This window comes from Selaginella moellendorffii, unplaced genomic scaffold (assembly GCF_000143415.4).
Source record: "Selaginella moellendorffii unplaced genomic scaffold, v1.0 SELMOscaffold_17, whole genome shotgun sequence".
NCBI classification, from domain to species: domain Eukaryota; kingdom Viridiplantae; phylum Streptophyta; class Lycopodiopsida; order Selaginellales; family Selaginellaceae; genus Selaginella; species Selaginella moellendorffii.
The window spans coordinates 1-11995 of record NW_003314278.1 but is presented as its reverse complement, the minus strand read 5'-3'; the positions used below and the strand labels follow the sequence as shown (position 1 = coordinate 11995).

At 45.1% G+C, this 11995-nt stretch overlaps 1 protein-coding gene across 1 annotated transcript; it reads right to left on the bottom strand.

The window, feature by feature from the left end:
• Positions 1-7017: 7017 nt before the first annotated feature.
• On the bottom strand, positions 7018-11945 carry LOC112346789 (pentatricopeptide repeat-containing protein ELI1, chloroplastic-like; the record flags this gene model as incomplete). Its single annotated transcript, XM_024676421.1, has 9 exons — positions 7018-8297; positions 8673-8723; positions 8994-9056; positions 9285-9794; positions 10495-10606; positions 10775-10816; positions 10964-11043; positions 11145-11267; positions 11838-11945. Coding segments are annotated over 9 exons (2331 nt in total), but the record flags the coding sequence as incomplete, so codon positions are not given.
• Positions 11946-11995: the final 50 nt, after the last annotated feature.

Below are 11995 nucleotides of genomic sequence, written 5' to 3'. Positions count from 1 at the left end.
ATGGGGTGAGAGGACTAGCCATGCCCAGTTGTCCTTTACTTCTTGAACATATCTGATAACCGACTGTTCAATGGTTACGGTCTCGAAAGTAATCACTGAACATGCAGCATCGTTTCCTGCAAGTCATGATAAGTAAGCTAATTCAAAGGCCATACAGACCTGCAAGCTCAGATGGACGTAGAGATAAATCCAAAGTGGCAGCATTTCTGTGCTTTCTGCTGGTTTTACGTTTTGAAAGGATTTTAGCTCGAACAGTCTGCCCAACACTGTATTTTCTCAATGGGTTCCCTTCTTCATAATGATCAAGACATTTGAGGAGTTAAAAGACAGACTGGAAAACAGAAACGAACCTCTGTAATGTGCACATTCCCACGTAAGGAGCAGTGGCTGTCCATGGGACAGGGCTTGTCTGCCAGTCCTAGAACTATTGAGTGTTGCAGCCTCCATGAGGTGATTTCTTGGGTGATTTGTGACCTGTGCAGTATGAGAAAGAAGTGACGATTCACAGAAGAATTCTCGAAACATGGAGCTCAATCTTGGAAATGTGATCATGAGCATAGCAGGAAGTTTTGAGCAAGAGGACCTTGGTCTCTTGGAATGCAATGATCACTGCAAATGCCTAGAATGGGTGTCTTTTGAAAGTGCTTAAGCTGTTGGATTTCATTCCGGCACCTTTTGTGAATGCATTGATCACCACCCATGGCAGATCAAGGATCCTAGCTCAAGCAAGAAACATGTTTGATCAAATCTTGTGCAAAACTGTGAGCTCCTGATCACCACCCATGGCAGATCAAGGATCCTACCTCAAGCAAGAAACATGTTTGATCAAATCTTGTGCAAAACTGTGAGCTCCTGATCACCCATGATCAAACTGTAAGCCCAGTAAGGACAATCCAGCAAAACCTTATTAAATCTTTGCAGAACTTACCTTTATCAGTGTCTTAGCCATGCCAGCCTAACAAGCAAGATCCAGGAGAACTTTTGTATCAATCACTACAGCCACTTGATTATATTGTTGCCCATTGCATGGAGAAGAAGCTCAAACTTCTTCTATCACTGTGATACTCTACTATGAGGAGCAAGTAAAAAGTTCCTTGTTTTCTGTTTATGGACATGCTATAAAGACAAACACATCAGACTACTCAAAAAAAGTGAACTTTTTGACTAGTAATAATGTTCTTAAAGGAAAGTTTGCAAGATTTTAGTATTGCAAGAGTGTAGGACTTCTTCCTTATATTCTTCACTATTTGCTTTAAGCTTGCTACAGGAAGAATAAAATTGATAAAAAAACATTAGTTGAACTCTTTGAGAGATAAACAAGAAGTACATATGAATAAAAAATGTATTAAAATGAGTACATCATATAAATTTTTATTTATGTAAAAATTCAAACGTAGTGCAATGCAGAAAATTATATCTATTTGAGTTCGGTTAGGGTTAGTGAGTGTAGCTGGTGTTGTGTATAATGCCCAACTCTCCACCTAGCAACTCTTATTTTCCTCTAGTGCCCAACTCCTCTAGTGGCTCTTACTTTCCCCCAATGCAACATATCTCCTCCCTCCAACACTCTTCCTGTAGCAACTCTCCTCCATGTCCTCTAGTGCTCCTCTTGCACCAACTCTCTTCCACATTGTACTTTTGCCAATCTTACTCTTGGATTTTTCAGTTTTTTTTCTTTTTCATCAAATCATTCTTTCTCACCCTCTAGCTCCTCCAAAACCCCTTGTGCATTGAGTCTCCTCCAGCTCCTCCAGCACTCCTCCTATAGCAGCTCTCCAGCTCCTCCAGCACTTCTCCTGCAACAGCTCTCCTCCAACTCCTCTAGCACTCCTCCTACAACAGCTCTCCTCTAGCTCCTCTAGTAGATGGCTATCCCATGACTAAGGCCAGCCAAGGTAGTGCTAGCCATGGCTGAGACCTTGTGCCACCATGGCTGTGCTTGCTATGGGCCATTGGTGGTGTAACTTTGGCCCTAGAAGTATGGTTATAGACCAAGGACAACATCATTGGCAATCAAGGTTGCCAGTGGTTGTGGTAAGCTTGGCAAAACATTATCTTTTATGTTGAGAAAGGACCAACTCGCACATTTATTTAGTGAAAAAAAACTTAAGCGACCCACTTTAAAAATTAAGAAAGTTGGGTTCGCACATTGAAAAACATTGTGTTGCAAAGTAAACTTATAAGGACTTTTGCATTCGCACATGTCTTAGATTTAAGTGGAAAAACACCCTCGGATTCGCACTTAAAAACAATGCGTTCAAACACTTAAAATTCACTTAATTCAAATTTCAAATTCAAATGTTTAGAATTATATCCCGGCAAATTTCGAAGCAAAGACAGAGGGAAAACGTGAGGTTCTCTCTAGCCTCTTTCGCACCCTCTGGACTGTGCAACTCCTCGCGAGGCTCCCCTTCCGCTTGCTCGGGATCACCATAATCAACAAAGAGGTCCTGGTCCTTGAGCCTTTTCACCTCTTTCCTCCAAGCATGGATCTCCACCCAAAGATCAGTCTCCCCAACATCAATCAAGAAATTGTGCAAGATGCAACAACTCTTGATGATGTTGGGAAGGTACTTTGGCTGGATCCTTTGTTTTTTATCCAAGCATCTGAACTTCATTTTAAGAAGTCCAAATGCTTGCTCAATAACAATCCGAGCAAGGTGGTGATGAAGGTTGAAAGCTGCCTTGGATGGTGTCGGGTTCACAGCTGAGCAACAACCACAGCAAGTGAACAAAAGAAAGTAGAATGAAGAAGACTTACTTGTGTGTGGAATCATCAGATGCTGCTGGAGTTGGTACCCTTGTCCCCCACTAGGTATGGCTTGATCCTATCATCATATGCTAACACCGCGGGTGATGTCAGCAGCTCCCTTGCTACAATCTTGTTCCTGAGGCTTGAATTACGAAAAACCCTCATGTCATGGACACGTCCTGAAAGCAAAAAGAACATTTTAGAACCATCCACAACACACAAAGAAACATACCTGGCCACCCAGCGTAGACACTAAGGAACCTCTTTTGGGCATCACAAACCCCTTGCAAGATGACCGAGTACCGCTGCTTCCAGTTGTAGTAGCTCTCGCCGTCCAGTCTAGTAGTCGATCACCCCAGCAACATTAGGCAGTCGGGTTCCTATTGGTCATCAAAACTTATAACAATCCAAAAAACATAAGAAAATGTACCTGTCACTTGTCGAAAGCCACTCATTCCTTGTGAGTGGAAAGAGTTTCCTTGCGAAAGCTGGCCTTCTAATTGTGATGCTTGCAGATATGCAACAATGTTGTAGAGCTACCAGTGGGCTGTGCGGTCACCATTGTCAACAACAAGGTATCGGCTTATGTCATGCTCTACAACTCGGAGCTTAACAAGTTTCGTTGTCTTTCTGATTCAATAGGGACTTCTTGCCTTGTGTCAAGTGATCTGAAACACGACAAATCTTAAAAGAGGATCAACACCAAAATGTTTAGTTTTTGTCACTCTTAAGTAAATAAAGTACAATAGTATTGTCACTCTAAGCTCTCTATAAACCTTTCCACTGTGTCTCTCAATGCTATGCCATCTTTAGCTGAACAAAGAGACCTTTGTGGAAGGTAACCTACATCATGGTTAAATTTGTCGGGGTCAAAATCTTCCATGAACCTATCATTCTGTGTGATCATTAAGTTATGTAGCATGCAACAAGCAATGATGTTGTTCGCAAGGATGACTGGATGACCTCTAAATCCTTTCTGAGTTAGCAATTTCCATTGCCTCTTTAAAATTCCAAAAGATCACTCAACAACAATCCTTGTAGAAGAATGAAGGAAGTTGTATTGCTCTTTGCCATGAAACTTATTTGGATATGGGACCAAAACTGGTAAAGCATAGTTATATCCTTCATTAGCAATTATATACTGTGGAATGTCCCCAAACTCTATGTGGTACACTGGACCACATTAACACTTCTTCTCAATCCAAGCCTTCTTCAAACCACTAGAATTCTAAACTCTTTCTATGCCATGTCCCGCTATATCTTCATTTGTTGAAAGAGTAATCACGAAAAAGGAGCTCTTAGGGCTATCGATTAGTGCGTATTACATCAAGCCACGAAGTTTACACTGGTGGTATCAAACAGAGCTTGAGGTTCTCCATATAGATCCATAAAAATTCAGAGAAGTTTTTCAGGTTTTGGTATTTACATTCACTTTTCTTTGTGATGAGCTTGTTCCAAAATTGGTCAAGAGGCCTCCTCCAAGTTTGGCAGAAATACTAGGGTGGCACTTGCTTGTTTCAAAGTAAATAGCTATTGCTTTGAAACGTTTGGCATTCGGGGATATTGTAAGCAACCAAAGGGAACAACTCGAGAGACAGTCCATGGGGTTCAAATATAGAAGGGAAAGGGCCTATGAACAAGAGTGCACCCCCTTTTCCAATCGGTTAAGGGTCTTGGGATATTTGGGGTTAAGTGTCCTTGGGTTAGAATAGTACTGGGCTGGGTGACCTCCCGGGAAGTCCAAACTCAAGAGCTTACATTTGGTATCAGAGAGGTCTCAAGTCCGACTCTGTTGGTTGGCTAGGGGAATCACACCACATGTTGATTAACATCTGGCTGGTCCAGTTTGCTCCCACTGGGCTCGACCCGAGGGGTAGGGTGTCAAGAGAGCGGGACTCTCGGGAGAGCTGTGGCTCTCAGCTCAAATATAGAGGGAAAGGGCCTATGAACAAGAGTGCACCCTTTTTTCCAATCGGTTAAGGGTCTTGGGATACTTAGGGTTAAGTGTCCTTGGGTTAGAATAGTACTGGGCTGGGTGACCTCTCGGGAAGTCCAAACTCAGGAGCTTATAGATATGTGGTAGACAATTAGTGATGCATTTGGAGTGTTTTCATGCATTGCCCAAGCTTGTCTACGCCATTTCAGGTATGCATTGCTTGAGCATGAAGGAATAATGACTCATTGGCCGGATGAGGAGGGAATGAAAGAAGTTATAGCTGAATTTCAGAGATTGCATGGATTCCCAAATTGTTGAGGAGGGAATGAAAGAAGTATAGCTGGATTTCAGAGATTGCATGGATTCCCAAATTGTTGTGGTGCAATGGATTGCACTCACATTGCAATCAAGTTCCCAGGATCAGAGGATGCAACAAATTGGTATGTTGGGGCAAAAAAGTACTACTCGATGGTAGTTTAAGTCGTGGTAGATAGTAAGACTTCATTCCTTGACATAATAACAAGGATAGTAGGTAGTGTTTCAGATAGATGCACTATAGCAATCACTTTCTCCACCATTCGAATAAATAAAAGTTTTTTTGAAACCGGAACTAAAATCATGTCCTTTTCCTCCAGGAAGAACAACTCTACCAAATTTAAGTACCTCATCACAATCTCTATAGCATGGGAAATGATTGCCAAGGAAGAATTGCTAAGCTGTGGCATGCTATGTGCTCAATTTAGGGCAAACAAAATTAATGCCCTAATCCTTTATGATGTGGGAAAAAGAATGCTGATGTGTAACCCTACATGGCATAAAAAAGAAAGGGTTACAAGTAACCATTAAAAAAAAGGGGAAGGGAGTTTTTTTGGAGGGGGGGGAGAAATTTCCAGGTGGGTAGAGCATGGAACCCCACCCTAACAGCTCGAACCTCTTTGGCAGTTGAAGGAAAATGAATCTTGTACCTGAGACACTTGACAATTGCCACAGTAGTGTCCATGACAATCTCATGAGCTGTGGACTCCCCGATGCCGAACTTGTCCGACAGATCCAAGTAATCTGTGTTCTTGAAAAGCTTGTACAAAGTCACCCCCAGTCAAACATCCACCAGCACCACACTCCTCCAACCGGTATCTTGCTTCTGGATCTCGCTCTCCAGCATCCCACAAATGGTGAAGAAGGTCCTCTTCTCCATCTGAAGTTTCCTCTTCCACCTCCCCACATCGTAATACTCCAAAGAAAACTTACTCCAGGTGGTGACCCACCACAGGCCGATGCAAAACCTCCTCCCAATCACAGCCCAACGAACCTCAAGTTCACGGTCTTCTTCCTCAGGCAGCACTTGGAGACCGGGGCTCTTGTCATCCGCAATGTGCATGTCACCCTAAAGCAAAAGGGTGAAGATGAGATTCCAGTGCTGTGTCTTCGTCATGAGAACATGCTGGCCTCATCCTCCCGGAGAAGAACCACGGCCTCCTCCTCCTAGAGTAGAACCATGGCCTCCTCCTCCCGGGGCACCCCCTCCTCGAGAACCATGGCCTAATCCTCCCGGGGCCAGATTCAGAGATCCGCGGCCAACCCCGGCCACATTTCTTAATTTGTTTCTACTCTTCTTATACACACTTCTTCGGTGTATTTGGCCCATTATATTTAGCTGAAACACATGTACATGTACACTAGTACACTACGTACTAAGCCTATGATACACACTTGTTGCTAATTCTCAACGATTTGTGCATCTGCTGTTTGATACACACACACACACTGTGTAGGGCTAGCTCCATCCACAAGAGAGCCTTGAGGTTGGGCACCAGAGGCTGGAAGAAGTCGTCACAGGAGAGAGAAAGCAGGTCACCACTCACGACAAGCTCAAAAAATCTGGAAGGAAGACGTCGCCGAGGAACTGGTGAGTACGTCGCAAGAAACAAATGCCGTCGTCACCAGCCTCCACACGTCTTCAACGTGCTCTAGGAGCACAAACCCAAAGTTGGTCATGCCGCAAGCCGCCATCACCTTGCTCCCGGTGTCATCCTCCTTTTGCATAGTTTTAACTTTTAAATGTTAATTTTTTCTCCTTGAAGTTCAGGTTGACGGCGGTACTTCGAGGCATGCTCACTCAGCGGCCCATGTTTCTGCTCGACTCAAGGAGGGTTTAAAACCAGGGATAACTGCAAGACAGAGCACTGACATGTTTTAAAAGTAGTTGTCACAGGAACATTTGCCATCCTGGAACACATGAACCCGACTGGCATCATTGCAGGTTGACGGCGGTACTTCGAGGCATGCTCACTCAGCGGCCCATGTTTCTGCTCGACTCACGGAGGGTTTAAAACCAGGGATAACTGCAAGAAAGAGCACTGACATGTTTTAAAAGTAGTTGTCACAGGAACATCTGCCATCCTGGAACACATGAACCCGACTGGCATCTTTGCAGATGATTAGCCTTTTTTCCAGCTTAGAGATGAGAGCAGTGGCCGCATGGCAACCGTCACAAACTCGGAGATTTTTCACAATTCTGATGGTCTCCTTCTGGTGCGAGTTCACCAGAGCACACCCCAGCGCAAGCTTCTCACTGTGGCCGCACAGGTGATCCTCTTTCTCTTCCTCGGGTATGTCTTTTAGAACGTTGATCACATCGCTCGCGTACCCCTCCTCTTTCATTCTCAGCAACAATTGCTTGAGCTTGGCCGCAATCTCGTCGCTCTGTGAGTGACTCCTATCCCCGACAGAAAAAGAATGCACTTTTCCTGAGCTAACATCCGTCCACCAGCTTCTCCCGGGCTCCCTGAAGCTGCCTTCACCTCTCATTCTCTCCACAACAGCGGCCATTTCACTGAGCATCCCCAGGTTTCCAAATATATTGGCCATCAATGCGTAGGGCGTGCAGCTCTTGGGATCCATCTCCACAAGACGCTCAAACGCGAGTTTGCCGATCGTGTAATTCTTCCACTTCCGGCAGGCTCCGAGCAGGGACGTCCAAACCACTGCGTCCGGTTCAAAAGGCATGGCTCTGAGAACTCTCACAGCTTCGTCGAGGAGGTTAGCTCGCCCGAGCATATCGATCAGGCACACATAATGCTCCAGACGTGGCTTGACTCCATACTGCTTGGGCATTTCATCCAGAAGCTGCCTTCCTTTCCCGACCAGACCACCATGGCTGCAAGCGTTCAACACCGAGACAAAACTCACATCGTCAGCTTTACAGCCCTCCTCCTGAGTCATGGAATAGAAACGCTCCAAGGCCTCGATCGATCGGCCCTGGAGAGTGTAAGCCTGTATGAGAGAGTTCCAGAGACCCGTGTTGTCCCGAGCTCGGCACTCGTCAAACGCTTCCTGAGCAGAATCAACATCGCCGCATTTGCCGTAGAAGCTCACCAGGCTGGAGCCCAGAACTGGATTGTTTTTCAGCAGCCCTTTATGCTTCACCAGCTGGTGAATCTCCCTCCCGAGCTTGATCGCCATCACACTCCCGCAAGCAGCAAGGACGCAGGTGTAGGTGCAAGCATCAGCTTGAATGGTGTTATCAGCTCTCAGGGCAGAGTAGTACTCCAGAGCAAGTTCAGCTCGCCCGTTCGTGTTGCAGCCCTGGATGATCGCGGTGTAGGACACAACACTCCGAGTTCCCATGGAGTGGAAAATCTTGCGAGCCTCCTCAAGCTCGCCACACTTGCAGTACATGTCTACCAGGCAATTCGCCATGAACAGATCTAGCTGTTTCTTCTCCTTGCTCAGCATTGAATGGATCTCCATCCCGATGCGTAGAGCTCTCTCCCTCTTCTCGCTGGATTCGGTAGCAAGGGTGGAGCAGGCGCTGATCGCCACGACATGAGTCCGATCGTCGGGTTGAATGGTGTTATCAGCTCTCAGGGCAGAGTAGTACTCCAGAGCAAGTTCAGCTCGCCCGTTCGTGTTGCAGCCCTGGATGATCGCGGTGTAGGACACAACACTCCGAGTTCCCATGGAGTGGAAAATCTTGCGAGCCTCCTCAAGCTCGCCACACTTGCAGTACATGTCTACCAGGCAATTCGCCACGAACAGATCTAGCTGTTTCTTCTCCTTGCTCAGCATTGAATGGATCTCCATCCCGATGCGTAGAGCTCTCTCCCTCTTCTCGCTAGATTCGGTAGCAAGTGTGGAGCAGGCGCTGATCACCGCGACATGAGTCCGATCGTTGGGTTGAATGGTGGTACAAGCTCTCAGGGCAGAGTAGTACTCCAGAGCAAGTTCAGCTTGCCCGTTCGAGCCGCAGCCCTGGATGATCGCGTTGTAGGACACAACACTCCGGGTTCCCATGGAGTGGAAAATCTTGCGAGCCTCCTCAAGCTCGCCACACTTGCAGTACATGTCTACCAGGCAAGTCGCCACGAACAGATCTACCTGTTTCTTCTCCTTGCACAGCATTGAATGGATCTCCATCCCGATGCGTAGAGCTCTCTCCCTCTTCTCGCTGGATTCGGTAGCAAGTCTGGAGCAGGCACTGATCACCGCGACATGTGTCCGATCGTTGGGTTGAATGGTGGTACAAGCTCTCAGGGCAGAGTAGTACTCCAGAGCAAGTTCAGCTTGCCCGTTCGAGCCACAGCCCTGGATGATCGCGTTGTAGGACACAACACTCCGGGTTCCCATGGAGTCGAAAATCTTGCGAGCCTCCTCAAGCTCGCCACACTTGCAGTACATATCGAGCAATCCCGTCAACAAGTAGATGTTGCTTTTGTGCTCATCACTCTTGAGCACAGCTTCATGGGCTTGTTTTCCCAAAGAAAGGGATCTGCTCTCAGCTGAGTCTCTCACGCGGTGTATCAGCCTCCCTAAACTCACCGGGGTATGTGGAGATTTGTAGCGGGCCGTGGTGGCCTTACCTACAGCTGGGTCAGCGAGCGACTCGAGTTTTGCAGAGACCCAGGTTGGTGTTTTCCTGTTGGCGATCCACAGGCTCTCTCCGGTAGAAACATGTTTGAAATCCGGGTAGGACTCTGAGAAGAACTTGTTTTTCTTCTTGAACCTGTTGTCCCACCAGAAAGTGGGATCCCTGAAAAACGTTTTCCACTCCATGAGATTGTTGAGAAATGACACACACCACACAAACCCTAGCGCCACACGCATACCCTAGAAATCCCGATTTGTTATTACTTAACTGAAAAGCTCGTGTTTTCTGTTTTTTCTTTTTCTAATTCTTTTCCTGTTTGAACTTTAAAATGTCACAGCTTAACTGCAGCAGCTTAGATGTTTATTGTTAAAAAAAAAATCTCTTTGATATATATAGAAAGTGAGCCAGCAGCAATCAGTTGCTCAAGAGCTGAAGAATCAGTACATGCATAATTTTCAGACAATCTTCTAACTGGCTGAACATCAGATTTTTGTGATTATTATTATTATTACTAACAACACGCACGAACTTCCTAGAAATCCCGATTTGTTATTCTCTGCATTCATTTTTTATATGATCTGTTGCTGCATGCACTTAACTGTAGGTAGTCTTCAGTTCTTCAATATAATCTGCTAACTAAAAGATATCGATGCAAAAATAAACCACACTCTACACAAATTAAATAAAAAATGCTCTTCATGGGGCGACACGGCCAGAAGCCTCAGGGCACCAGGAAGAGGGAGAGAGCTCTACGCATCGGGATGGAGATCCATTCAATGCTGAGCAAGGAGAAGAAACAGGTAGATCTGTTCGTGGCGACTTGCATGTGAAGAGGTGTTCAAGCATCTCCACGGGTTTTCATTGCATAGAATACAGAGTTTTGTGAACTGTGAGCCAATCACCAACAGGGATGCTGTCCTGCACAAGAAGCCAGCTTACCTTAGCTTCCACCAGTGTCTTCCACATGTTGACAATGTACTTCCGATTCTTCAACTTCCGCATAAGCTTGGTGTCAATTTTATCCATCAAAAGCTCTCTGCCATGCTTAGACCTGTACATAAAAAAAGACACACTGAACTCATTACCTTCCCAGGATAACTATATAAGATCAGATATAGGTACTCCCCAAACTAGTGTATTGCAGAGCATTCTCCCAGTTGAACCTTAGGATCCAGTTCAGTGTATTTCCCTCTCTGATGTATCGTCCCGATCCTTTTACCGAAGGCCATCCTGGGAACTGGGACCTCCTTGGGAGCTATACCTGGAAACAGTGCACCACTGTTACAGGGATAAAAAACAATAGCTTGAGGTGATGGATTGTTATGTGTTGCATGGAGAGACTAGGGGTTGTTTCCATAACAAAGATGATTTGAGTCTCAGCACCATCAAGCATTATCCAATCACAAACCTCGATAACTTCAGTTTGTAAAGCAAGATGAAGGCGATCACAAGTGATGCTGCCTTAAGCTTTGATGTGGAGTTTTCATCCTGGGTTGTAATGGGTTGTCATGAGGCCATCCGATGAGCAAGGTTTGCTCCAAGCGGACGTTAAACAAATACCTGACTTTACCTTTTTCATTGTATCATACCTTGTCCACTGCTGAGGAAGAAAAACAAGATCCCAACAAGAACTTTGCTGTAAGTGATGGCTTGCTAGCTCTTTGTAGATCCAATAAGTCTTTGATCGAAGCTCCCACCAGAAAGTGGGATCCCTGAAAAACGTTTTCCACTGCATGAGATTGTTGAGAAATGAGACACACACCACACAAACCCTAGTGCCGCACGCATACCCTAGAAATCCCAATTTGTTATTACTTAACTGTAGTAGTAAAAAGCTCGTGTTTTCTGTTTTTTCTTTTTCTAATTCTTTTCCTTTTTAAACTTTACAATGTCACAGCTTAACTGCAGCAGCTTAGATGTTTATTGTTAAAAAAAAAATCTCTTTGATATATATAGAAAGTGAGCCAGCAGCAATCCATGCATAATTTTCAGACAATCTTCTAACTGGCTGAACATCAGGTTTTTATGATTATTATTATTATTATTATTATTATTAACAACACGCATGAACTTCCTAGAAATCCCGATTTGTTATTCTCTGCATTCATTTTTTATATGATCTGTTGCTGCATGCACTTAACTGTAGGTAGTTTTCAGTTCTTCAATATAATCTGCTAACTAAAAGATATCGATACACTCAATATGCAAAAATAAACCACACTCTACACAAATTAAATAAAAAATGCTCTTCGGCCAGAAGCCTTGGGGCACCAGTTTCACACAGAACACTTTCGCAAATGACTCTCGCCCAGGGTCCATGCATAGGAGTCCTCAGGCAGTGGTAAAACCTCACAAGGCCTCACATACTTATATTCACCCTGGGCTTCTGGCTGCTCCACAACATACCTTACCACACCAAACTCTTCACACATGAAGCCAT